Below are 25,148 nucleotides of genomic sequence, written 5' to 3'. Positions count from 1 at the left end.
TCTTTTTATTACGACTAAGATGATTGGTTAGAGTTGTATTATTGAGTTTACATTTTCATTGCAATTATAAGAGTTCGATAGGACATTTATTCATCTATCTTCATCTTTCATAATCCATTATCCCTTTCCTCCATTGTTGTCCACCATATAAAATTCTAGAGTTTTGTGTTAAATTTCATGCATACTAAGGGTAAAATTTCAATTAAATTTTCCCATCAATCTGACATGATCTCCATTCCGTCTTCGCCATCACGATCCTTGTTATTCCATCTTTCCAACAAGCATCCACTCATCAAGATCCAAGCACAAACAACAACCCAGCCGCCCACTTTTATTGGCTAAGTTTAATATTTCATTACATATCTTTCTTTTATCTATTATTGTTTTTACTTTATAAATCTTTTTATTACCCTTACTTTCAGTTGTCTTAATCTTTGTTTCTTTAGTTCAAATTCCAACAAACCCTAATCCAATTACCAATTTACTTGTTGCCGCCCAAGCATCTCCTTCTCTCCCTTTTATTTTTTTATCGAGTCTAGAACTTTCTAGATTTGGTTCTTTAATAACTAGCAATGTTTATCATCATGTCGTTTCTCTATTAACTTATGATTTCTGAAAAAGTATTTATAATTACTAATTTATAAAAAAAAATTATGAGGCGATTAAATAAAAAATATTATTTAATCTATTGTCAATAGAAAAATTAATTTCACTAATAATATTAAGATTAAGATTGTAGCAAAATTAAAATAAATGATCATAAGATTGTGATTTTTTTTTATATCGATGATATGTCAAATAATCATCATTTTATATTTTTGAACGTATCAAATAATGATGATTTTAAACCAACAACCAGTTAGTCCTTAAGTAAAGTCAGAAATTCAAATCTTAACTATTATGAATGGAGCAAACTAGTCAATGCGAGTTTGACACGTTTATTGCAAAGCCACCCAAGCTTTGTAAATACTATTAACAGGAAGTTTCAAGGAAATGTAACTTGTCATAGAACAACTCTGTAGTATATATTTCACACATGCTCAAGCAAGGGAGGAAAAAAATGAAAGATAAAATAAATAAAAACTGTTTTTCTTGCGCTATAAATATTTTTCTCTGAAATGGCTCTTCAACAAGTTCTATAATGGATGATTTTGCTTTCCTTCCATCAAAGTTTGGACGTAGTTTTAAATACTTCACATTGGAACCCAAAACGGAACACTAACCCACCAATCGAAGCTCTTTCATAGTCATTTTCGACGACTCATGTGAGGGTACAGTCCCAAAATATGCTCCGGCAGAAAGTCGTGTCGGGTCAGGATTCCGACGATCGGAGGCCTCTGCATTTATAAGATAGATAGTTAAAACGAAATTACCTGCATGTATCTATCATTGCATATATACTCCAAAATTCCAGTGTTCAAACATTTTTCATGCACCAAAAACATAGGTACAGAGCAAGAGAGACTTACCCCCTGACCCTTTGGTACCACACACATGTGCCGGAGACCTAGTTGACGGAAGAGAACAGCGGCTTTGGCAAGTGACATGGTCTCAACCACTGTGTACGGTGATGCGTTGGTGATAGGATGGAGATCGACATACATTTCCATATCCTCGTCTTTGATGTCGAGATCCTCTAACTTGACTCCCTTTCCTGACCCTGTCTTGGCAAAGTCAAATCCGGAGATTCTACGCACTACCTCATCTCCTGCAAGTACCCTATGCCCTGAAAATATCTTTCCCTTCAGTAAAACGAGTAAATGAGACCTTAGAACAAGCCCACACAATTCTGGCGAGTCTGCAAAAGGTGGTTCGTCAATAACAGGGAATCCATTATGCCCTGTCGTTTTCAAAGCATGTAATATGTTTCCTACCTTCTCGACACCAGAAAAGGTGATCAGAGGACCAGAAACAATGTCTCGAGCGACTAAATGTTTCATGTAAGGTTCTGCATGAGCTTCCATATATGGCAAACCTTTTAGTTTTACTATTTGGTCATAGACTCCATGATTAAACATATCGCCCATGGTTTTTGAGATAAGGAGAACCAGCATGACAAGCGGAAGCATCAGCAGATCATTAGTGAGCTCAAGCAGTATAACACACAGGGAAACCGTCATTCTCATAGTGCCACCAAGAAAGGAAGCTGCCCCAAGGAGCCCAAACAGACCAACATCGAGTTTAGTAATTGGTTCAAATAGTCTACCAACAAAGCGGCCATAGCCAGCCCCTGCCAATATGACAGGAATGAAGAGCCCCGATGGGATAGCTATGCCGTAGGTGATAATTCCAAGGCAGTAAACAGCACAGAAGAAGATGAAAAGGGTGGAGAGATGAAATTCTTTTGAAGTGCTGGTACTCAATAGGTTACGGATGGCATCGTCATTAGTGTTTAGAAAGAGGGAGGCCATATCATTGTAATGATTTGGCGGACACTGAAAGCTTTTGTAGTTGCCAGATACATCAATGTTGGGGCATCTTGAAGAAACTTCAGCGGGACAGGGGATGCATGTAGCAAACCATGGCAAGCCATAAGAACAGATAGATGTTAACAGGGAGATGGTAACAACAAGTAGAATCTTAGCAGCAGGTCCTTTTCTGCACAAACAGAGAACAATTTACGCTTTATCATCAAATGTAGCACACAGGTACAATTTGAATCACAAATAACTGATACTGCAGAAGCTTTATTAGTGTGTTAAATCAAATCAAATAGTATAGGGCAGTCACATGATAGACAACAGAAAATTGCCTTTTTCTTTTAAAGAAAGGGGAAAATTGCCAAAGCAAACAGTGATTTACTAGTACGCATATATTATCTATGTTGTCTGCCACTGATAGTAACCGTATTACAAAACTACTTATGCTCGAGTATACCAGGATCTATGATTGGTTGAGGTACATACTCATTAATCAAGCTGTAAGTGCGAAGGACCTTATCCACAAGATAGTTATATAAGCTTCCAAAAATGCCTCCAATAACTCCTAGAAGTATCACAGCCAGTATATCTGGCACACTATATGAAACTTTGGCCGCACTGACATCATACATGATTAGTCCTCCTTCCCCAAACAAGCCACAAGTTCCAGTAGAGCATAATTGTATGAAAGCTCTCAAAACTATAGCAACTACTGCTGTTGTGAAAAAGGTTCTCCAAAGAAGAGCACTCCTCCACCTAGAGATAAGCAAAGGAAAACCACACATCATGATATAATAGGCATGTAATTTACTCACTGAATATTCAAGACACATATCAGTCATCATTGTGATTCACACATTTTTAGTTTCTACCACAACATGCCATCTAATACCAGGCTTCCAAAATTTCTGCGAAATGATTAGCTCATTTAGTAGTTATAAAGTATTTATAGTCTTGTGATTTGAATAAATAAAACTACAAAAATTACAGCATGAATAGCAAGGAAAACAATCTTCTAAGTAATGTTAAGAATTATTTTTCATGCCATTGGTAAAATATTACCAGCATTATCAAAGTGTGCAAGACAAAATGAGGAAAAGAGAGGAAAAAAAAGGGGGGCGAGGGAGCTGTAACAATTACTACTAATTTGACAGAGAAATATAGTGGGTACCATGACGCTGCCTCTTCGAGGGCAAATAGTACACCGCCAACTGGAGCACGAAAGGCAGAAGCCACACCAGCAGCAGCCCCACAAGTAATCAGGTCCCGTCTGTCACGATCATTTTTGAAATATCTAAGCCATTTCCAAGTCAAATGATATTTTCGGGAACCTCCTTGTCCGATTAAAGAAGCTATGCAAGCACCTGTATGAACCATAGGCCCTTCTTTGCCAACGACAAATCCAGCAGACACACAAAGAATTGATCCAAAAATCTGCCAGATATGCAATAAGAAATAAAAATACATTCAAAACGGTGCAGAGAACAGGTTCAATTACCATCGATAAACAAAAATATTGAAGATGTTTTCCAATGCTTTAACAGACTATGCTCACATTAGTAAGGAATTCAGTAGTCATATAATGTATTATTGTGATATGCAAAACGGTAAACCAGTATCAAAAGCACAAGAGGAAAAGGTAAAGATAACAAGCAAAAGAAGCGTGCTAAATATGTTTAAGGTGCCAATGTCACTCGCCTTGACAAAGAGAGTACTTGGAGCCAGTATTGAATGAGCATCCACACCATTGAGATAGGCTTTCACCTCAGGAATACCAGAACCTGCTGCTGCTGGAGCAATATAAGCACAAAGTGCTGCAGCTGCTGCTGCCAGAGCTAAATTGCAGCCAGCAAGTGCTGCAAAAGCCTTGTAGTATCTGCACTAGATCATTGCTATAAATTAAATGAAACTAAAATGATAAAACTATAAGTTTTTAATATGTTCATTACGCTAGAAAATATAAAAGTGAAAATCTGAAAAATTGCTAGAATTAAAGATTATATGCAATTTATGAATTTGAACTCAAGAAGAAATTAGAGAATAATTGGCATCAAAAGCAATCATGATTTTCTATGTTTTGGCTAAATCCATTGTCAACTATTCCTTCTCAACTGACCTTCCAGAATTGAAACTACTTTCAGACAGTTCTACAAGCACAAGCATCAGTACTATAGCTGTAATGGCTGCTAAGCCCATTCTCTACTCCTGATAACCACATTAACATGAACTATCAATGAAATTTTGAAACCACTATGTAATTACCTTTAGCTACAAATATCTGGCTAATGACCAACCAATTCCGAAGCCATGTCTGGAACTAATTAACTTCGATAATACCATACTATTAACTAGATTTTCTCATATATAATATACTAACAATGCAAATGAAATGCATGTCTGAATAAAGTTTACATATTTGAAAGGGTATTAATGAAGTCTGCTCCATTAATCGTTCTTAGTGGTGTTATGCAGGGTACAGCATAGCATGAAGGAAACCTTTTTACGTTTTCTTTTACATACTTGCTAATGATGAAGTTCAATTATCCTAATCCAAAGATAAAAGCCACAAATATTTCCAAATTTTGACTTCTATGACAAACTGAAATAGGTTGAACTTTTGTCAGCCAATAACTAACTACAGTAATCCACTGTAAACCGGAAAAATAATCACAATCATCAAACATCTAATTAGAGGTTTCAAGAATTAGACAATGTTTAGACCACCATAAATTATCGGATCTAGCCATAGACAATATGTCTCAGGCTCTCATCATTGAGATGAAGAAGATGAAGTGGCATTAAGAACAGCAGTTTCAGTGTTCAAACAAAAAACAAGTTTTTACCTTTGTGTAGAATATTTTTCTTATATTTAAGAATATATGATGATTTCATGATACATACGCAAAGCAGAGGTATCCAAGCAGAGCCAAAAATTGAAAAACTAGAAGTTAAAGAATTTTTGGGATCATTTTGATCATTTGTGGATCTGATTTTCCTGAAAGAAAAAATGCAACTTCTCTAATTGTCGAAGTAGAAAGTCTTCTGGGTTTTGAATGGATCCACTATTGATATTCCATACTCAGCAAGTTAGGCAGAGCATAATTGCAAGATAGAATCAGAGGATCACATGGTAAGGGAGTTTGCAGCAATAGTAAAGTTGACTTACTGGTGCTTCAGCATGAGTCCCGTGGTCATTAGCAGCTTGAACCCAGAGATATTCTCAACTGCTATATTGTTAAAGATCCCAACTAGTCCAGTGAAGAGCCCTATAATAAGTGCAAATGCCCATTTAAGCAGAACATATTGAAATATTTGGACCGTCTTCCTTGATCTCCAATCTTGCTTGAATAATTCATTTTCTATTATCCTGTTATAAATAAAAAATATGTATTATAGACAAAGGTCTGGTAGCTAAAACTAGTTATTCAAGGCTACTCTATGTAAAAGTAGTAAAATTACTCATTTTAAGAACATTAATCTCTGGAGCAGTAGCAATCAATACCAACACAGAATATACACACACACGTGTGTGTATGTGTATATATATACTTGATTGAAAATTTGCCAAGAAAACAAGGTCATAGTTGATCATTTTCTCCCCGGTACTCGGTTTGGCTACGGATCGAAGCATGTCTCTCTCCCTTATAACGTATTTCATCACTGTTGGCATAGCTAAACATTGGCTAAAACATAGAGAGCTTAGGGCTTAGAGCTTACTCATAATCAAGGCTCTCCACTGGACAAGCATTGACACCTACGATGGCGATCTGGGAAGTGGTGTTGCGTCTCTTAGTCAAAAGGGGTTGACTGCACACCCTCTCATACATGTCCTTCCCGGTATAGCTTTCAATATCATCATCTTCATTCAGTAGTTTATTTTCACGGTCCATAACTGTTATTTACAACAACAATTTTTTTTTCTTTTGGCCTGCACTCCAATCATGAAAATGGTCAAAATAAATCCAATCCAGAACTCAATTCTCGAAACCCAAATCTCCAAAATCAAAGCAAGTCAACACACTCGATTCATTTCTCAAATCCCAAATCTCACGGGAACTTGAAAGCTTATCGTATATGAGATACTAACATAGAAAACAAAAGAAACTAAAAGACCGGGCACGTACCTAAAAGACACAGATCTGATCAGAGACTACTGTGAAAGAGAGCAGGGATGGCTTTTGTACTTGGCAAGAACAAAATGGAAGGCCAAAATCCAGAAAACAAAGCAATCCAAATATGAAAATAATTAATAATAAAAAGGAAATGACAAAATCCTATATGATTGGGTTGGGACTGAAAGGAAAGTACTTATAAACCATATTCACATATATCATAATAGAATCAGCCAACTTTATACGTATCTTGACCACCATCACCAGTACTTTTTGGGTAAAGTATATAAATGGTCATTGAACTTTTTCAGATGCTTGCATTTAGTTCCCAAACTTTTAAAAATTGCAATACATTAACCAAACATTTAGTTCGTTTGCAATATGGTCCCGACGTAACGACCGTTTCACTGCCGCTAGGGTAAATTATATAAATGGTCATTGAACTCTTCAGGCGCTTGCATTTAGGTCCCACAACTTTTAAAACTTGCAACACAATTATCAATTACATTCTAAACCCTAAATTCCAAAATGCTTCAATTATATTCTAAACCTCAAATTCCAAAAATATTTCAATTACATGACCAATCCCGAATTCATAATTCATTCTCAAAATCTATCATAACAAATTAATCTTGAAATAGTAACCCTAAACCTTTAAAACATAACCCTAGATGCTAAATTTCCCCACAAATTAACCAAACATGAACAACAACATTTAGTTCATTTTGGGTCCATAACAATAAGTGATTATGTTGGGTTTAGGATTTAAAAGTTAGATTTAACCAACTATAAGGGAACAATACTCAATTCGATTTGAAAAAATTATTTTTCGACTTGAATTGATACAAATTGACTTGGAGTTGTAATTTCATAAACTCAACTTAAAAATTCAAGTTAAAATCGAATTGTAAAATACAACTTGAATATCTCAAAATTTTTAGTAATTAGGGGATTAATTTTTAAGTTTTAATCAAGTCTTTTGACTCTGTATGATACATGTATATCACATATGGAAAAAATATTAAGAAATATATGTATTGTATATGGTTAAAAAACTATTTAAATTAAAATCAAATAATATTATAGTATTATAATTATAATTATAATTAAATTTAAATTTAAACAGAAACTCGAAAATTCAATTCAATTCGACTTGATTTAAATTTTATAAACTCAAATTGAAAAAATTTCGAGTCAACTATTTTATAAACTGAATTGAGTATTTAGATCCAACATAACCCTAAACCCAACATAATCACTTATTGTTCGCTTATAGTTGGTTAAATTTTTTCGAAACAATTATGTTTTGAGGGTTTAGGGTTGTTTCTTCAAGTTTAGTTTGTTAAGATAGATTTTGAGAATGAATTATGAATTTAGGGTTGGGTATGTAATTAAAGTATTTTGGAATTTGAGGTTTAGAATGTAATTGAAGTATTTTGGATTTTGGAGTTTATAATGTAATTGATGATTGTGTTGCAAGTTTTAAAAGTTGGGGGACCTAAATGCAAGCGCCTGAAAAGTTCAGTGACCATTTATATAATTTACCCTAACGGCAGTGAAACGATCGTTACGTCGAAGACCATATTACAAACGAACTAAATGTTTGGTGATTGTATTACAAGTTTTAAAAGTTGGGGACCTAAATACAAGAATCTTAAAAGTTTAGTGACCATTTATATACTTTACCCTTACTTTTTTTTCCATATACATATATTAGCAACTTTTTTAATTTTCCACCTATGTGATTGTGCCACTTCAAATTGAGATTAATTGAGAAAAAACTCTTGGTAATTCAAAACATGAGTGGTTAAAGTTATTTATTTTAGGGTAAAGTACATAAATGGTCCCCGACAATACATATTACTTTATTGAATTCCTTAACTATTAAAAGTTACAAAATGATCTCCTGACTATAGGAAGTTTATTTTTCAATCCCTTAACTATTAAAAGTTACAAAATGGTTATCTGACTATTTATTATATTTCAAGCTCTTCATTTTTCATTAAAATTTTGATTGTAGTCTAATTTGCACGCTAATCTGTTGACTGAGTGAGATATGATAAAATTTGATCTCATAATCTCAAATGACTATCACATCTTAGTCAATATGTTAACGTTCAGCTTAAACGATAGTTACTTTTTTTAATGAAAAGGGACGAGTTTAAAATATAATTAATAGTCGGTGATCATTTTATAAATTTTAATCGTCAAGGGACTCAACAAGCAACTTCCTACAATCGAGGGACTATTTTATAACTTTTAATAGTCAAGGGACTCAATAATGCAATATGTTATAGTCATGAGACCATTTGTATATTTTACCCTTTATTTTATTAGGTTAAAATTATATTATATGTTCAAACATTAAAAATGATATCATAATAATATTAATCGAAATAAATTCAATTATTATTTTTCTTAAACACCATATTTAATTATAAATAATTTATATATATATAATTTTATTGTACTTTCAGTTTTTAAGGCTTCGTCTTAATTAATTTGAATCAACTCGCTTCGTACACATAATTTCGGTGAGTGAGTATCTCAACAGGAATTTTATATATATACAATAATTCAAACTCGAAATTTACTTAAACGATATCAAATTGCTTACCACCCGAATAACTCGTTCGTATATATATATATATATATATATATATATATATGAAATTTAGTATTTAACAAAAATATATTTTTGTTTATAGAAAGAAATATGGGATTATTAATTAATATTTTGACATCTTATGCATTATTATTATTATTATTATTATTATATTCACATGGGGTAGTGAATAATTAGTTGTCATATATCAAATCATTTGTTTTAATTTTTATTTAAATTTAAATATAATTATTTATAATATTATAGTACTGAATAGTTTTGATTTAAACTATTCTCTCTAAAGACATACAATATACATATATATTTTCCATATTTTTTCAAATGTGTAAGTAAGATTTATAACATTATTTAATAAATTGAGTCATTTAAAATTATATAATTTATTTGTAAAAAGTGATTTTGAACAAAATAATGTTGAGTATGAAAGAATCAGTGAATTGATCATAAGACAAATTTGCAACAACAAAAAAAACATAGTTAGAGAACTAAATTGCATAAAGCACAAAATTGATGGGTTAAAATAGAAAAAAAATACTACCAAAAAAGGGAAATTAAAATTACATATATATTCTACAATAGTAGTCAGAAACATGTTAAATAATTTGAACAAGTAAAATAAATCAGCTCGAGATTAAAAAAATCTTTAATTTTAACCGAATTTTACACACATGTAGGAGACAGTGATCTTTTGCCTCCAAAATGGTAAAATCATCTTCGAGTCCTTCAAGATTTCAAAGAGCTTATCTTAGTACAGCGATAAATTTTTCCACATTACCCAAAAAAAACTAAAATTTGATTCGGGTCACCCTTCTAGGCTTCACATCTATATACTAAATAATTTTCGTACATTTTTTCTATAGGTGGGGTTGACCGCTAAAAAATAGAATTAAGGACGGTTTTCTTTAAAAATAAAATAAGTTTGTGGGCTGACTTGAAATTAGATTTAAAATTATGGACGGTAAAATAATTAATTTGGTTGATGGTCATACAGATCCTTAATAACTTGTCATCCATCTCCTTAATTGAAATTCTTCTCTTCCCAGATGGAAAAGTGGGTGAATCTAACGGTCAGCTAGCTACTGGGCGGTCTTTTGCGTGACCCCTCAACTTTAGCAACCTACAAGGGGAATCACGTTTTGTTGCTTGCCGTACTTAAAGTTGCATGAGACTAATGTACGTTTAATACTTAAATTATTAATTTTATTTTGTTTTAGTGTGTAATTTTTTTATTTTAAAATTATATCTAACATTTTCTTTTTCTAATTTGTTAATTGAATTTTACAGATTGAATCATTTTATTCACTTTGATGTTAATTTTTTAACAGTGTTATGACATGGTACAAGCATCAAAACGATGTCGTTTTGAAAAACTCGAATATACATCAAAATTACGTCGTTTCAAATCCTCATATTTCCCACCATTTTCCCTCTACTTTGCAAATAAGATGATCGGTTGCCGCCGCCGGCTACCACATCATTTTTCATTCCGATCACCGTCTATCGTAGTTGAGGGTGGCCGTTCAATCCCAAAATTCACGGGTCGGTTCATCTCGACCCCCGAGTCCGAATCTGATGGTTGTTTCACCGTAAATGTCTCAAAATTTGTGAATCTCGTTTAAAAAGTTTCAACTTACTCACTTTCAGTCTCTAATTCGTGGACTTTAGATCAAGTTTCAATAAAATTGAGGTCGAATTTAGACTCAAGGTGTCGAGGCGAAGCGACCCATGAAATTTTGGATCGAACAACCACCATCTACGGCGGTCAGTGGTATCCAACGGTGATATCCGACCACTTTCTATTTTTATTTTTATAGTTGGGTGAGCAAAATAAGAAAAATAGTAAAGCTCAGTTAAGAACAATGTAATTTACACTTTATATTTTTAATTATTTTATATTAAATAATAAAAAAAATGGCACGCCATCACAAACGTTATAGAGATAACAAAGGAGTTAACAAAATGATTCAATCTGTAAAGTTCATTAAGCAAATTAGAAAAATTAAAAATACAACGAATAAAATAAGAGAGAGTAAAATTTAATGAGGAACATTGTAATTTATTCTTATTTATTTTATTAGAAAAATATATAATTTAATAACGTTTTGTAGTTTAACTACTATTTTAGATATTTTGTAAGATGTGTTTCATATTCTCCCACCATAAATGATTTCATAAGAATACTCAATGAAAAGAAACACATGTTTTTAGCTTAAAAGTGCCCTTTTTTTTGTGTGTGGGAAAAAGTAAAAATCAATTATGAAGACGTGGGTTATTTATGTATATTTTTATTTTTTGTACAAATGAAATTTTGATATATTTATTATTAGAATTTTATTATTTATTAACATTAGAGTTACATCTATCACTGTCAGTCTTTTATTTTTAATAGTCATAAATAAAAGATGTAATATATAATTTTAATATCAATAGATATTAAAGATCTCATAATAAAATACATTAAAATTCTATTTTATACCTAAAGACAAACACGTCAATAAATATTCATAATAAATTTTAAGTAATTCGAATCAAATCATTTTTCATGTTTGAATTATGGACTTTAAAATTGTCGTTCAAAATCTTATATTATGAATCATAATTTCATATTCAGTTGAAAATAATTATTTTGAATAGTGATATGATATTATTGTGTACTTAATTTATAATCTTATATTACTATAATAATGTAAAATTATATAATGAGATTACGTCATTTTGTTTTATAATATCATCTTACTAATAATTACTTAATTGATGTAAAATAATTATACATACTAATTCAAGGGTATTACAATATTATGATTTTCATAATTAACATTACATGTATTCATGTAGTTTGTATTAACATCACATCCATTAATGTCCATATGGCATCTTATTCATACAAATCACATATCTTTATATTAATAGCATATATTTTTATATTGACGTTTCGTCAATACGAATTAATATGTATCTCCTTAACTAATCAATAAAATTAAAATATTTAATATTAATAATTATATTAATATAAATATAAAAGACTAATATCACACGGAGGATCAAATATAAAATTATATAACATATCTTATAGTGGTAATGTAAGGCTATCAACTATAAACACTGCTTGAAAATACAAAGAGTGATGTAAATATGAATAAAAAACAACATTAAAGTAATAATTATATGTTGATTAGGCATCTGCAGTACTCGATCCAAATTAATCAAACATATACCGATGGTTATACAATAAAATAATATTATATTTAAGCATATTATACATTAGTTTATCTGTTTTAATATATGTTTACACTTTTAAATTTTAGTTTATTTTGATTTTGTCTCCCGCTATTTTAATTGTTAATTATATTTTATTCCTAGAACTATAATTATGGTTCCGTCTAGGGGTGTAAATGAGACGAGAAAGATAGCGAGCTATTCGAGATCGACTCGATCAAGGCTCGATAAATACTCGGATCGAACGGACTCGACTCGAGCTCGACTCGAGTTCTTAATGAGCCGAAACGAGCAACTTCATATTCGACTCGAAAAGCTCGTGAGCAGCTCGAAAATATATTATATTAAGATTTTATTTTTTTAAAATAAATTATTAATAATATTAATATTTATGTATTGATTTTTTTTAAAAATACAATAAGATTTTCATGTATTTAAGGTTCATGTTTGAGTTTGAAGCTTCAATCGAGTTAAGTTTAATAAAAAAAAATTCGTTTCGAGCCTTTTCGAGCTACTCACGAGCTTCCGTTCATGATTTCAAGTTCGAGTTGAACTTAAAAATTTGAAACTCGCGAGTTTTCGAGTCGAGTCGAGCTTCATTTCAGAGTTTTCAAGTCGAGTCAAGTTCAGCAATACTCGAACTCGACTCGACTCGACTCGACTCATTTACGCCCTGAGTTCCGTCCATGCTTATGCACTACTCTATAAGACTCTATTTAAGATGTTATATATATATATATATATATATATATATATATATATATATTAAATTCTGACACGTGATTTAGAATTTTAGATTTCGTTTATGCACGATCCTCTGCTATATAAAATTCATCGTGGATTCAAATTTATTATAATATTTTAGAATAGATATGTAGATTGCATTGACTATAAATGACATCATTTATAACAATATTAGAAGCAGTGAATAACTAGTGAGAATATGATCAATAAAAATAAACCTGAAGAATCTAGAGAATATCCAAAACGTACGAACGAAAAATCAATCTCTCATTAACTTTTATCCTATCACCATGAGAAGAATCGAGGGAGAACAATGGGCTAATAGTTGAAAAGAAGATGTGACTCAAATAAAGGAAAATATGACCAACGACACCACGAGAAGAGTGAGATCAGGAACTAGGCAGACAATGGAATATCTAGTCAGCGTTATAGACTCATGGCAAACGAAGAAATCAGTACTTGTTCAGTCAAATACTAATTAACACATGTATATGGACGCTGACGAAATATCATGTATAAACGAACGAAGAAATTAAACATTAAGAAAGCAAACAACTGAGGAATCTCATAAAATCACAAACTAGTGGAAGAAACTTGCATCAAGACTCGAAGGTACAAACTAGTGAAAGAAACTTACATCGAGACCCGAAGGTACTGATAATCATGATACTAGGGACTAAATAATATATTATTATAAATATATTAAAATACAACTAAAAATAATAAAATCTAACAACAATCTAAAAAAAATAAATGATGGGGAAGTGACCGGACAAAATCAATACCGCTACCTTGAACGCGAAAACTGTTTGTAACTCTTATATGCAAACTTTATTAAATTCAAATATTTTAACTATCTCTAATTACAAGTACTGAGGGTGTAAATACCCAACTTAAGGTCGAGGTTAGGTGTGTTAATAATTCGTTTAAAATTAAATTAATCGATCGAATTAATTTGTTTGATTAATCGATCGATTAATTTTAGATTTAACCGGTTAACGGTTAATGATTTTTTTAAACTTCGATTATCGATTATTTTGGTTCAAAATTACTTAATTAATCAAAACTATTAATTATTTAACATATTATATATATTATTGATATATTATTTAGCTAATATGTGTGTTTAAACTTCGATTTTAACCGACCAAATTAATCGAATAAACATAAAATATTAAATATATAATATATATTATTTAAAAGTTGAATAATTCGATTAATTTTTTTTAAAATAAATTCAATTAACGGTTAAAGAAAAATTGATTAATAAATTTTGAGTAGTTCAATTCGATCAATTAACTGAATTAACCGATGAATGAATTGAGTATTCATATTCCTTACTACACCATTTGTGAATAATTAAGTTTGACATTTCGCAATCATTATGGAAACCAGTGGTTAGGTCAAGTCTCAACATAAATCGGCGTAAAATGTTTGATATGTGCCGGACAGAAGCTTGTGAAGCAATGGGAGGGGACATGATATGTTATTTTTGTCCGATAACAGTTTAGTATTATAAACTATAAGATAAATTATAGGGTAAAGTACACAAATGGTCTCCAACTATAGGTTATTATTTTGTTGAGTTACTCGAATATTAAAAGTTACAAGATAATCCTTTGAATATAAGATGCTACTTTGTTGAGTCATTCAACTATTAAAAATTACAAAATGGCCACCCCACTATTCATTATGTTTCAAATTCGTTCTTTTTCGTTAAAAAAATTAACGTTAATCTGAGATGGATGTTAATATGTTGTCTAATATATGATAGTTGTTTGCGATTCTAAGAACATATTTTATCATATATTAGAAAATAGATTAACATCCAACTCAGACTGCCATCAATTTTTAACGGAAAATGACGAATTTGGAACATAATGAATAGTCATATGATTATTTTGTAACTTTTAATAATCAAGAGATACAACAAAGCAACATCCTCGAGGGACCATTTTGCAACTTTTGATAGTCGAGAGACTAAACAAAATAATACTCTATAATCGAGGGACCATTTTGTAACTTTACCCTAAATTATATTGAATATCATTACATTTTAAATCATGTATCGTTTTTATCATTAAATTTTAAATTGTTTTCATTTTAGCGTGGAATTTCAATTTTAGATTTAGTTCAAGTATTGAATTGCTAAATTATTGACAACGTAATATCCCTTTCGTAAATTATAGTTTGCACATTAATTTTGTTACTGAAATGTAAAATATTTTAATTTTAGTCACTAAAATTTAATTTGTGTATCAATTTGGGGCATAAAAAATTCGTCAACTCCTCTGTTGTCACTGTTGATTAATCATTGTAGTTGATTATTCGTCATTCATGACAATATCAATATCAAAATTGAAAAGAAATAAAATATGAAGGACTAAAACTATTCCATCCCAATTAAAAGGAAGCCATGTGTGCCTCCCATTTACTTATTTAACAAAGGTGACTTGATTGACACTAAAAGTAATAGAGATTAAAGCAGATCAAACCTATAATTAAGTGAGTAAATATTTAGTTTACCCTAGTAAAAATAATATTTAGGGTAAATTATATTTAATCACCAATTATTATTGTGATTCTATTTTGTTCACTTAACAATTTTTTTTAAAATTATACCTAATGTTATATTTTGGTTTCATTATGGTCACTTACTGTTAAAATACTAACAAAACTATTTATACGTTAATTTTTTAGTGATGGCATGATATAATTTTATGATGTCACATTGACATTATCGCTAATTTTTAACGAAAGGTGACTAAAAAGAAACAAAACATGATGACTAAAACGGAACTAGAAAAATAATCGGGTGACTAAATACATAATTTATTCTGATAATTATTATTGGCGTGGCATGGCATGGGTGAATCTTTGCCGGTTGCTGTAATGAAATATCATTGTCTTAGTTAAGACGCAGGCATGCTTTCGCGCCTTCCTCTTCCCTTTCCTCGGTCACTCCCACTCATTTCATTGCTTTTTCTTCATTGTATATGTTATTCTTTTCAAAATTTGGGATTATTAGGTTAGGATTTGCATGATCGAGATTGGATTTGAGAATTTGATTAATTGGGAATCAATCGTGGGAGTAGGGGCATGGAGAACGGTCACGATGAGAAATTGGCGGAAAAATTGTCCGGATTGGATCTCAACGACAAGAAGCCCTTCAACGAAGATAGCTTGTTTCATGTCATGAAAGCCGTCGAGGCTGCCGAGGCCACCATTAAACAACAGGTCTTCTTCTTCTTCTTCTGGAATAGTAGTAATGTTAGAATCATAATTTATTCTTTGTTTTCTCAGGCGGAAGAGAACGGTCGATCGAGGTCTGAACTCCAGAAGACAATTGAGCAACTCGAAAAATATGTAGGAGAATTTATCTTCCCCCCCTTCATTCTAATCAAAATTAAGCACTATGTGACCGTTATGCTTTTTTTTTTCCCTGCTGGAATTTGTTTATATTTAATGGAAATCAGAAAGTGGAAAGTGGTAGCAATCCGAATGCTTCCGCTAACGAAGCTGCCAATGTCAATTTTTTTGTAACATTGAATCCACTTCCGAGTGCTGCTTCTTTTTCTGACAATTACGTGGGCCCTCCTCTTTCTCTTTTCTCTTCACCCTTATCAGCCATTTCTTTTTCCCCTCCCAGGTTCTTCTTCTGTACACTGCGTAGTTATAGTAAATTAATAACTGTAGGTGTATTAATATGAAATAAACTGTTTTTCTGATTCACATGTTTTAATACGGTAGGCATCAATTATTTGGGGAATATGATTCTAGATTGCCACAAGGTTTCTTGCTGATGCCCCCAGTAAATAGTTCCAATTCCCTGTGGAAACAGGTTTCTTCCTGCCCTTTTACCATGTCTTATCATTATTATTATTATTATTATTCATATAGAGATTCAGTAACCTTATTTTTCTGCAGGATGATACCCATAAGGTTCGGGAACAAGAAGAAGAGATTTTGCAGTTGCGCAAGCAGCTTGCTGAATTTTCTGTCAAGGTTGTGTCTTGGTTATTTTTGCTTTTCTATCTTCTTTGAATACGCTTTAGTTTTGGATTTTTAATAATCTATGGTTAATCACAGGAAGCCCAAATACGCAATGAAAAATATGTTCTTGAAAAGCACATTTCCTATTTGCGAATGGTGCTATATTCCCAGCTTTCCTCTTGGACTATCACTAGTTCTCTTCTTTTTTCGATTACTTGCTCTGGAATGGAAATCTAATTTATAATATATATTTTGACAAATATTCACATCAGGCCTTTGATCAGCAGCAACAGGACCTCGTTGATGCTGCATCAAAAGCTCTCTCTTATAGGCAAGACGTCATAGAGGAAAATATTCGTCTTGCTTACCAGTCACAGGTATTTTCATTTATTAGTATTATTCAATTTTTACTTTGATGGTTAATGCATACATATAATATAATTATGTGACTGCTACTTGTCTTCTCTATATGTCTTGAATGCTATGTGCCGGTATTCTATTTGGGCATTGAACCATGTTGTTTTCTTTGTATTAAGACTTCCGAGATTAAAACTCAAACTATTTTGCATGTGAAATTACTTTGCTTTCTTCAGACTTTTCATGTTTGAAAATCTTCTATCTCCAACTTGTGTGGTTTTGGTTCCATATATTGTAATATTTTGTGTTATTACATTGCTCATGATTACATCTGTTTTTAACATTGATTTTTTCAATGTTCTGCCTGTGGTTCTTCTTTCAGGCTGCACAGCAAGAAAGAACAACTTTTATTTCATCTTTGCTTCCTCTTCTAGCAGAGTATTCCCTGCAGCCACCTGTACCAGATGCTCAGTCCATTGTAAGTAATGTCAAGGTCAGTTTCAAAATGCGTTCAAATTGCATTGATGGAATTACTCTTGTACAATATATTTTGATGCAAAGACCATATAAACCTGCAAGATAATTGGGAGGTAGTCTGTATTCTGCATGATATAATTTATTTTTTTAATTCAATTGCAAGTGTTCTATTCTATCCTATCATCAATGTCAAATGTGAGTGACAAACTTCAATGCTATTCATTGGGGCTGATTATCCATGCACAGATATTAACACAGTCATTGTTGTGATAGCCCTGTTCTATTAAATCATTGAATCCACTGATAATTTGCAATTGATTGGGTCATTTTCACTGTAGTTAGGCTAATTTCTTTTGAATATGGTAAAATAAGATTGCATTGTTGGAAATTTTATTTTAAAAATTGCGTTCATTTGTGGGCTTATTGTTATAATATTCCATTAGACAAATGGAGGATGGCTTTTTTTTTTCATTCCTTTCATCCATTCTTTGTATTTTCTTTTTTCAAAATTGCACTTTATTTCTGTGCTTGTGGGTGTTTTTTCGTTCTTATAATTTAAGGGACAATTAACGACCATAATAGTACTTTGAGTCGAAAGTTTATTAGCATTACTTGTAGCAAAGTATATGATATACCTAGTTTCTATTTGCTTTAACCTTGAAATCTCTGAAGAGACCCTGTAAAAAAGAATGAGGCATATGTTAGATAAGGGCACAAGGCAGAAGAGCGAACAATATTTTGAATAAGTTTAAACGTTCATGTTTCTTTTCTTTAATCAGAAGCATGAGGCTAGTACTTTTGCAGGTTTTATTTAAACATATGCAAGAGAAGCTTATTGTTATTGAGGTATGTTTTTTCTTCTCGAAATGAAGTTTAAAATAGCTGAACGCAACTATTTTTTTCAGTTCTGATGGAGTCAACCTGGCTTAACTTTGGAAGTGTATATATTTTTCTAAATACTTAATGATGCCCACCATCTTCTTTTATGGCCTCAGTCAAAGCTTAAGGTGTGGCAATATCAATTGCCACCTTGGCGGCCAGATGTCAATCATTCCAATTTCGCCCCTCAATCACCATTACATTCCCTTGGTGCAGCATTGCCTACATCGGTATGCTCATATATCTTCTTTTGGTTGTACTTTTGTATCATAATGATTTTCGTAAATTCTTATACTTTTTGTTAGAGCAAAAAGCCAAAAATGGCCTTGAATTGGTGCCACAGCCTACATATTCCCAAGGAAAGATGCAGATAATTTCTGATGCTCAAAAGGACGCACAATGGGATCTACCTGGTCAGCACCAAGGTGGCTTGGGTGGTGGTATTGCATCAAAAGATTTGGAACTTGATGATTTGGGGAGGTATTCACCTATACCAAGCAGGTGAGCCTGGTCAAATGGAGATTGCTACTATGAACTGAATGTACAAATTACAACCATCTGCATTTGTTGGTGGGTTCTGTTTTCATTGAATTCTTTTTGTTGCCATGAATAATTTCAAAAACTAAATTTTCATGATGAACCAATGTAAAGCTTCCATTGTGGCATAATACTTCTTTCACATATGAGAATCTGTCAACTGGTTAACCGTATTGGTATGCTTTATGTAGATTGTAACCGTATAAGTCCTAAAAGGTCAGTACTTCATGTCATTGTGAATCACTCCCGATATATTTGCCTCTTGTTTTATGCATATAAGCATTTCTGAGAAATAGTCAAATTAGGATACAGAAGTTATGAAAAAATAATTGAGTTGCATTTTCTTATAGTTTTTATTTGATGAAAGACATGAAGAATTTTCTGTAAGAACATGCTGAGCATTCTTGTATGACAAGGGCATGGCAGCATTCAAATATGTCAACTGAAAAAGAAGGTTGATGTTAATGGTTGCCAGGACTCCCACTCCCAATGAGATATCAACACAGTCGGCAGTTACTCATAGTGACACACATACTACACGATATTGTGAAGAAACTATTAATAAACAAGTTACATTTTGTGACCCTGTTAGCAATAGTGAGATGGATTATCCTGATGCCGAGGGACACCAGAATGAAAGAGAGCCTCCCTCCAATTGGGGTTCAGGAAATACTCCTTATGCTGCTGCAGACGACTCCAGTTCATCATATCCTCCTTATCCACCACCAGTTCTTGAAGAGCCTTCATCTTACAACACTTTGTTGGTTGCAACTATTAATTACTATTGACTATCAATTCTTTATTGCTTTCTGCAGCAGCAGAGGATGATCCACTTCCAGCTCTAGAAGGTCTCCAAATTTCTGGGGAAGCTTATCCAGGAAGGGAACTTCAGGCATGTGGATATTCTATTTTTCTGGATTTTCTTGCCCTCTATTTTAAGTTTTTAGGATTTTTGAACAATTATTTCTTTGATGTTTTTGAAGAGGTTGTGGATTAGATAACATTCCTTTAGATTCTGTAGTATGAATATATAATCCAGTAATGTGCTTGCGATGGCAGTGGGTGCGCCATATGGAAGATGGATCTGTTAATTATATTAATGGTAGTTGCTTATCCTTAATCTTTCTCTAACTTCTCTTTCCATATAATCCCTGTTATTCATAGAAATTTGTTTCTAAAGGAGTTTTGAAAAACAGGAGCAAAGCAACCAAATTATCTTGTTACTGCTGATGACGTTGATACATACCTTGCTATTGAAGTCCAGCCTCTAGATAACAGGAATCGCAAGGTATTGAATTTACTTCAATGCTGTTTTCCATAACGGGCACCTTGTGCATTCACATGTAGTTTGTTATCCTTGGCTTTTCTGTTCTTGCCTTTGAATATGGTTGAAGATTACTCTTGAACATTTTAGGACAAATTGCAATTGTGTTTAGAATACTGAAAGAAATAAAAAACCTTTTGAGAATGCAGCCACTTATTGAATTGTGGCTAAGAACCCTAAGGGTATTCTAGCAGCTAAGAACCTAAGCCTTTAAATTGTGGCTCTTTAGTTTGGTTCTTGGGATGGAAGAAGCAATAGGGGGATGGGAGACTTCTACTTCCCATTATGTAGCCAGAGGTCATATAGTGTTGTAAAAAAGAAAAATCAAAACTCAACACATATTTGATTCTTTACATTTTTGTATCTGCATTTTCTATTCTTTGCATCATTGGATTTCTTCACCTACCATTCATATTGGTCTGAGTGCTAACTCTAAAGTTCCCCATGCTGATGTGGCATCAGTAGGTGCTAAGTAGATTGGAGGGTGATTGCCATCTATGAAGATCAATAGTGTTTGTTGTAAAAGTTAAGTTTGCAATTATTTTTTTGGGTATATTGCACTCAATAGTTCTGAAATTTGCACTAGGAACTATTTTGCAGTACGGAAACTATCTTTTTATTGCTGCCTGCCAAATTGTATAACAATTTTTTGTTGTCAATTTAGGGAGAGCTGGTGAAGGTCTTTGCCAATGAGCACAAGAAGATCGCATGTGGTGAGTGATATTGATAGTAGTACCTGATGTTTATTTAGCACACCTTTTCATTTTAATGTTTTTAAATGAGATATTTATTGAAATTAGAGAAAACTTAGGGTGTGTTTGGAAAGCCACCCAATAATTGGATTTGGGTACATTTTTTTTGTAACTACACATGGATGGTATGTTTGAGTAACTATTGTAATTAGCGGGTCTCATTGAAATGAGTGTAATTGGAGAACCCCTCTCTTCAATTCTTATAGGGGGTTGAGAATGGGGGGAATTACGTGAGTAATTAGTCACAATGACTTTCAAACATTTTCTTAATCCATTTCTTTAATTAATGGGTCTCATGGAATTGTGTGTAAATTACACTTTGCCAATTAAACATGTCTAGAGAATTAGAATTCCTTGTAATTACACGAGGATGTAATTACTACCCTAGACTCTAGTAATTACACTTTCTTGCAGTTAATGTGTTTAAGTTGATTTTAGTAGTGTAATTGTTGTTGTGCATGGTAATTAATAAAGAGTGCTAAATAAACGACGACCCAATAGTCAACTTTGTCAGATTGACAATTGGTCAACAGCAATATCCATGCAGGTTTGGCTCTCCCCCACCCTTTTACCTTTGTGTTCAATACTTTCCAGTACACCACCAACATCATTTGCGAATGGGGGATCCATTATTAATAATTGAACTCCACATATATAAATGATGATAGCTAAGGTTTTGGAATTTAATGACTACTTAATGGAGGGGATCTCCTTTGTTTTTATTTTGTTTAGTCGTAGTCTGTTTTGGTTATATTCTCTCTTCTTCTAACCGGATTAAGTTTGTGTTGCTTTGTGCTTGAACTATTTCTTTGCATTTTATCATTTGAAAATTGTTAGCATCTGTGTTGTCCCTTGTTAACTTGTTGACTCATGTTCTTACACTTGATATAGAAAATTCATTTCCTGGCTTTTCTTTTTTCTTTTTATTCTACTTTTAACAGATCCGGAGATGCTAGGCTGTATAGAAAGGACTCTTTATAGTGGTCATGCTTCATATAAAGTTTCAAATTCGGTACGATTTCTACACTTGGGTGGTTGTTTATGTTGCTCGTTGTTTGATAATGACTCCATTATTAGCATAATATGTACATGCTATTAATTAACTTGACAACGTGAGAGTATTTTCTGACTCTTTTATATTACAGACAGGATATCTCGATATCTGGGGGCCGGCTACATTGGCTATTAAAAGGGACGGTTACACTATTAAGTGTAGTGGATCCAATGGTGTTGTAGTCATTGAAAAGTTTTGTCCAACCACTGAGGTAATACACATAATTTATATGTTCTTTTGAGATCCTGTTGGAGTGATGCAGGAGTAGGAGGTTAAGATTCATAGCAATTCTCAGGTTTGAATTGATGGAAATCATGGGAAGAACAGGGAAATTAATGATGAAAGGAAAGAAAAAATCCCAGAAGCTAAGCAGAATAATGTTGAGTTATTTCTGGAAATCAAATATTACAATAGGTCTCATTATTTTATTATAACAATAGGGATTCAGGATTATGCTAAGCTAAAAATAGTGAACTTTCAGATCCTAGTAATAATTGATATTCGCTTTACAATGTATCACATAGTATTCTGCATTTCTTGTTCAATCAAAACAGTGAACCTTCTGTGCAGTTAAACAATTGCCTCAATATATTTATGCCCACTTAGAGCTTTTTGATGGATATATTGAAATTGAGTTCACTGATCTTGCCTGATTTTGATATATCATATGTTTTCCTGAAGCATTAGTGATGACGAGTAATCCTTAATTTACATTCTCGTATATTTATATTGGTATCTTTTTTCTGTGTTGTTTATTGTTTTCTCTAGATTAAGATAACATTTGGAGAGCCTACAGAGTTTATGATTGTGGAATCAAATGGTGTTCAACGTCTCTTACGAGCAGATAGCAGCTCTACAGATATCAGCTGGTAAGTTTGAAGTTTCTCTTGTAAGAAACAAATTTTGCTGATTTAGAAAATAGCATGCTCCACATCCCTAAGGATAGTAAATCAGAGAAACATGTCTCATTGTTCACAAAATTAATATTATTCCAAGAACAGACAAGGTACTTCCATTTCACCGGAATGGGTATTTCCATAATGTCCTTTGATGTCTCATCCTGGAAGTTTTATGCCCTGGAATTGAAAATTTGGGTTGATTAGCTGATCAAGAAGAACCAGGTATGGAAACTGCTTATTCTGTTGTGAAAAGTACCGTGGAAGTACAATTGGGATTTTGCGGGCTAAATATTATTGCTATGTAATGCTGGCTGGTTTTAAAGAAATAGATCAGAACCTTTTTTTTATGGAAAGTGCATGGAATACGCCAAAGGTGGTTGGTTTAAAAGAAATTCCATGTGATTTCATAGATATGGTGACTAAGGTTATTTCCATTATGAACTTATAATGGCAATCCGCTGAAGGGGCTCTGATCAAATATGAGGAAATATTGATATGAATAGATTCCCGATGCTCCGAGGACGCAAAACACTATCTTACGAGCGTCTAAATTTGCCTAAAAATATGGAGTGACCTGTGATTCGGCTTCTATTTTAACGTATAATGCCATATCGTGGAATTGGTGCATGCCAACTTAGTTTCATTTCAATTAAAACTTAAGACATCTGTTTTCTGTTCGAATCTAAACTTATTTGCCCCCACTTTTCTCTCATCCCTAAGCTCACACTTGTGCTATATATGTCCATAACTTTGTCTCTTTATTCTCCCTAAATAGAAAATCGTGAAAGGTATAACTATTTTATTTTTACATTTCACTTGTGCAGTTCAAGAGATACAATTGTGCTCACCTTGAGATTATTTATCATACGGGTATTACTCTCCTCTTCTATCCACTTCTCTTTAATTTCTTTTAGTAATAGAATGTCTTATGTCCTGTTTCCATTGCATGCTCTGTCCGTGAACATGCCATGTTATTCATTTGCCTAAATTTCTTTACACCGTATGTTATTACGTCATTCTGGACTCTGCTTAGCCGGGTTTCTAGCATTTATATTGAATGTTGAAGGAAAAAAGTTTAGTGTTTTGATTAGGAGTGAGCAAAACTCGACTCGAGAAAACTCAACTCGAATTAACTTCGAGTTTTAGTTTCATAAACTTGACTCGACTCGAAAAAATTTCAAGTTCAAATCGAGTTGTAACTCGAATAGTAACTCGAAATTTTTAGTAATTAGTGGATTGATTTTCAAGTTTGCGTCAGTCCCTCAACTCTGTATGATATATGTACAACACATGTGAAGAAAATACGAAGAAATATATATGTATTGTATATAGTTGTAAAAAAATCATTTAAATTGGAATAAAATAATATCATAATATTATAAATATTTACAATTAAATTTAAACAATAACTTGAAATTCGACGCAACTTGACTCGACTTGAAAAAATTTCAAGTCAACTTTGAGTTGTAAAATAAGACTTATCAACTCGAATAATTCGAAATTTTTTGACTTGACTCGATCGAACGTCCACCCCTAGTTTGATAGGGTTTTATTGGGTTTGTAATACTTGCATCATGTTTTTATAATTGGGTTTTTGTATGTGATTAGCTTGCGCAGGCTGGTGAGAGAAAAAAAGAGAGGATTATTCTTTCACAAGGTACATAGTTAAATCACTGTGCAACTCAGTATTGAGATTGTGTAGTATTCATTATTTGAAGACAGGCTATCTTGGCAATGGCATAACTTGTGGAGTAGCTC

The 25,148-nt window shown here is 32.5% G+C and overlaps 2 protein-coding genes across 2 annotated transcripts; one reads left to right on the top strand and one right to left on the bottom strand.

Annotated features, from left to right (window-relative positions):
• Positions 1-1,087: 1,087 nt before the first annotated feature.
• Positions 1,088-6,339, bottom strand: LOC120181357 (chloride channel protein CLC-c-like). Its single transcript, XM_039186514.1, has 7 exons — positions 6,138-6,339; positions 5,587-5,787; positions 4,119-4,296; positions 3,592-3,854; positions 2,907-3,176; positions 1,470-2,598; positions 1,088-1,337 (listed from the first exon to the last, which is right to left on the bottom strand). Exons 1-7 carry the CDS (start codon positions 6,308-6,310, stop codon positions 1,248-1,250), a joined length of 2,304 nt encoding a protein of 767 aa, XP_039042445.1. The 5' UTR covers positions 6,311-6,339; the 3' UTR covers positions 1,088-1,247.
• A 9,743-nt stretch (positions 6,340-16,082) lies between these two features.
• On the top strand, positions 16,083-24,377 carry LOC120181422. Its single transcript, XM_039186549.1, has 20 exons — positions 16,083-16,355; positions 16,422-16,484; positions 16,595-16,767; positions 16,869-16,959; positions 17,046-17,123; positions 17,208-17,267; positions 17,384-17,488; positions 17,851-17,961; positions 18,750-18,791; positions 18,941-19,054; positions 19,168-19,325; positions 19,837-20,060; positions 20,177-20,257; positions 20,401-20,463; positions 20,558-20,649; positions 21,350-21,398; positions 22,379-22,449; positions 22,583-22,702; positions 23,260-23,360; positions 24,215-24,377. The coding sequence occupies exons 1-20, from the start codon at positions 16,218-16,220 to the stop codon at positions 24,375-24,377; spliced, it is 2,097 nt and encodes a 698-aa protein (XP_039042480.1). The 5' UTR covers positions 16,083-16,217.
• The last annotated feature ends 771 nt before the right edge of the window (positions 24,378-25,148 follow it).

The sequence above is a fragment of the Hibiscus syriacus genome, unplaced genomic scaffold (genome assembly GCF_006381635.1).
Source record: "Hibiscus syriacus cultivar Baekdansim isolate YM2019G1 unplaced genomic scaffold, ASM638163v2 tig00112523_pilon, whole genome shotgun sequence".
NCBI classification, from domain to species: Eukaryota; Viridiplantae; Streptophyta; class Magnoliopsida; order Malvales; family Malvaceae; genus Hibiscus; species Hibiscus syriacus.
The sequence above is the reverse complement of the archived record's forward strand: the minus strand, read 5'-3'. Positions and strand labels throughout refer to the sequence as shown.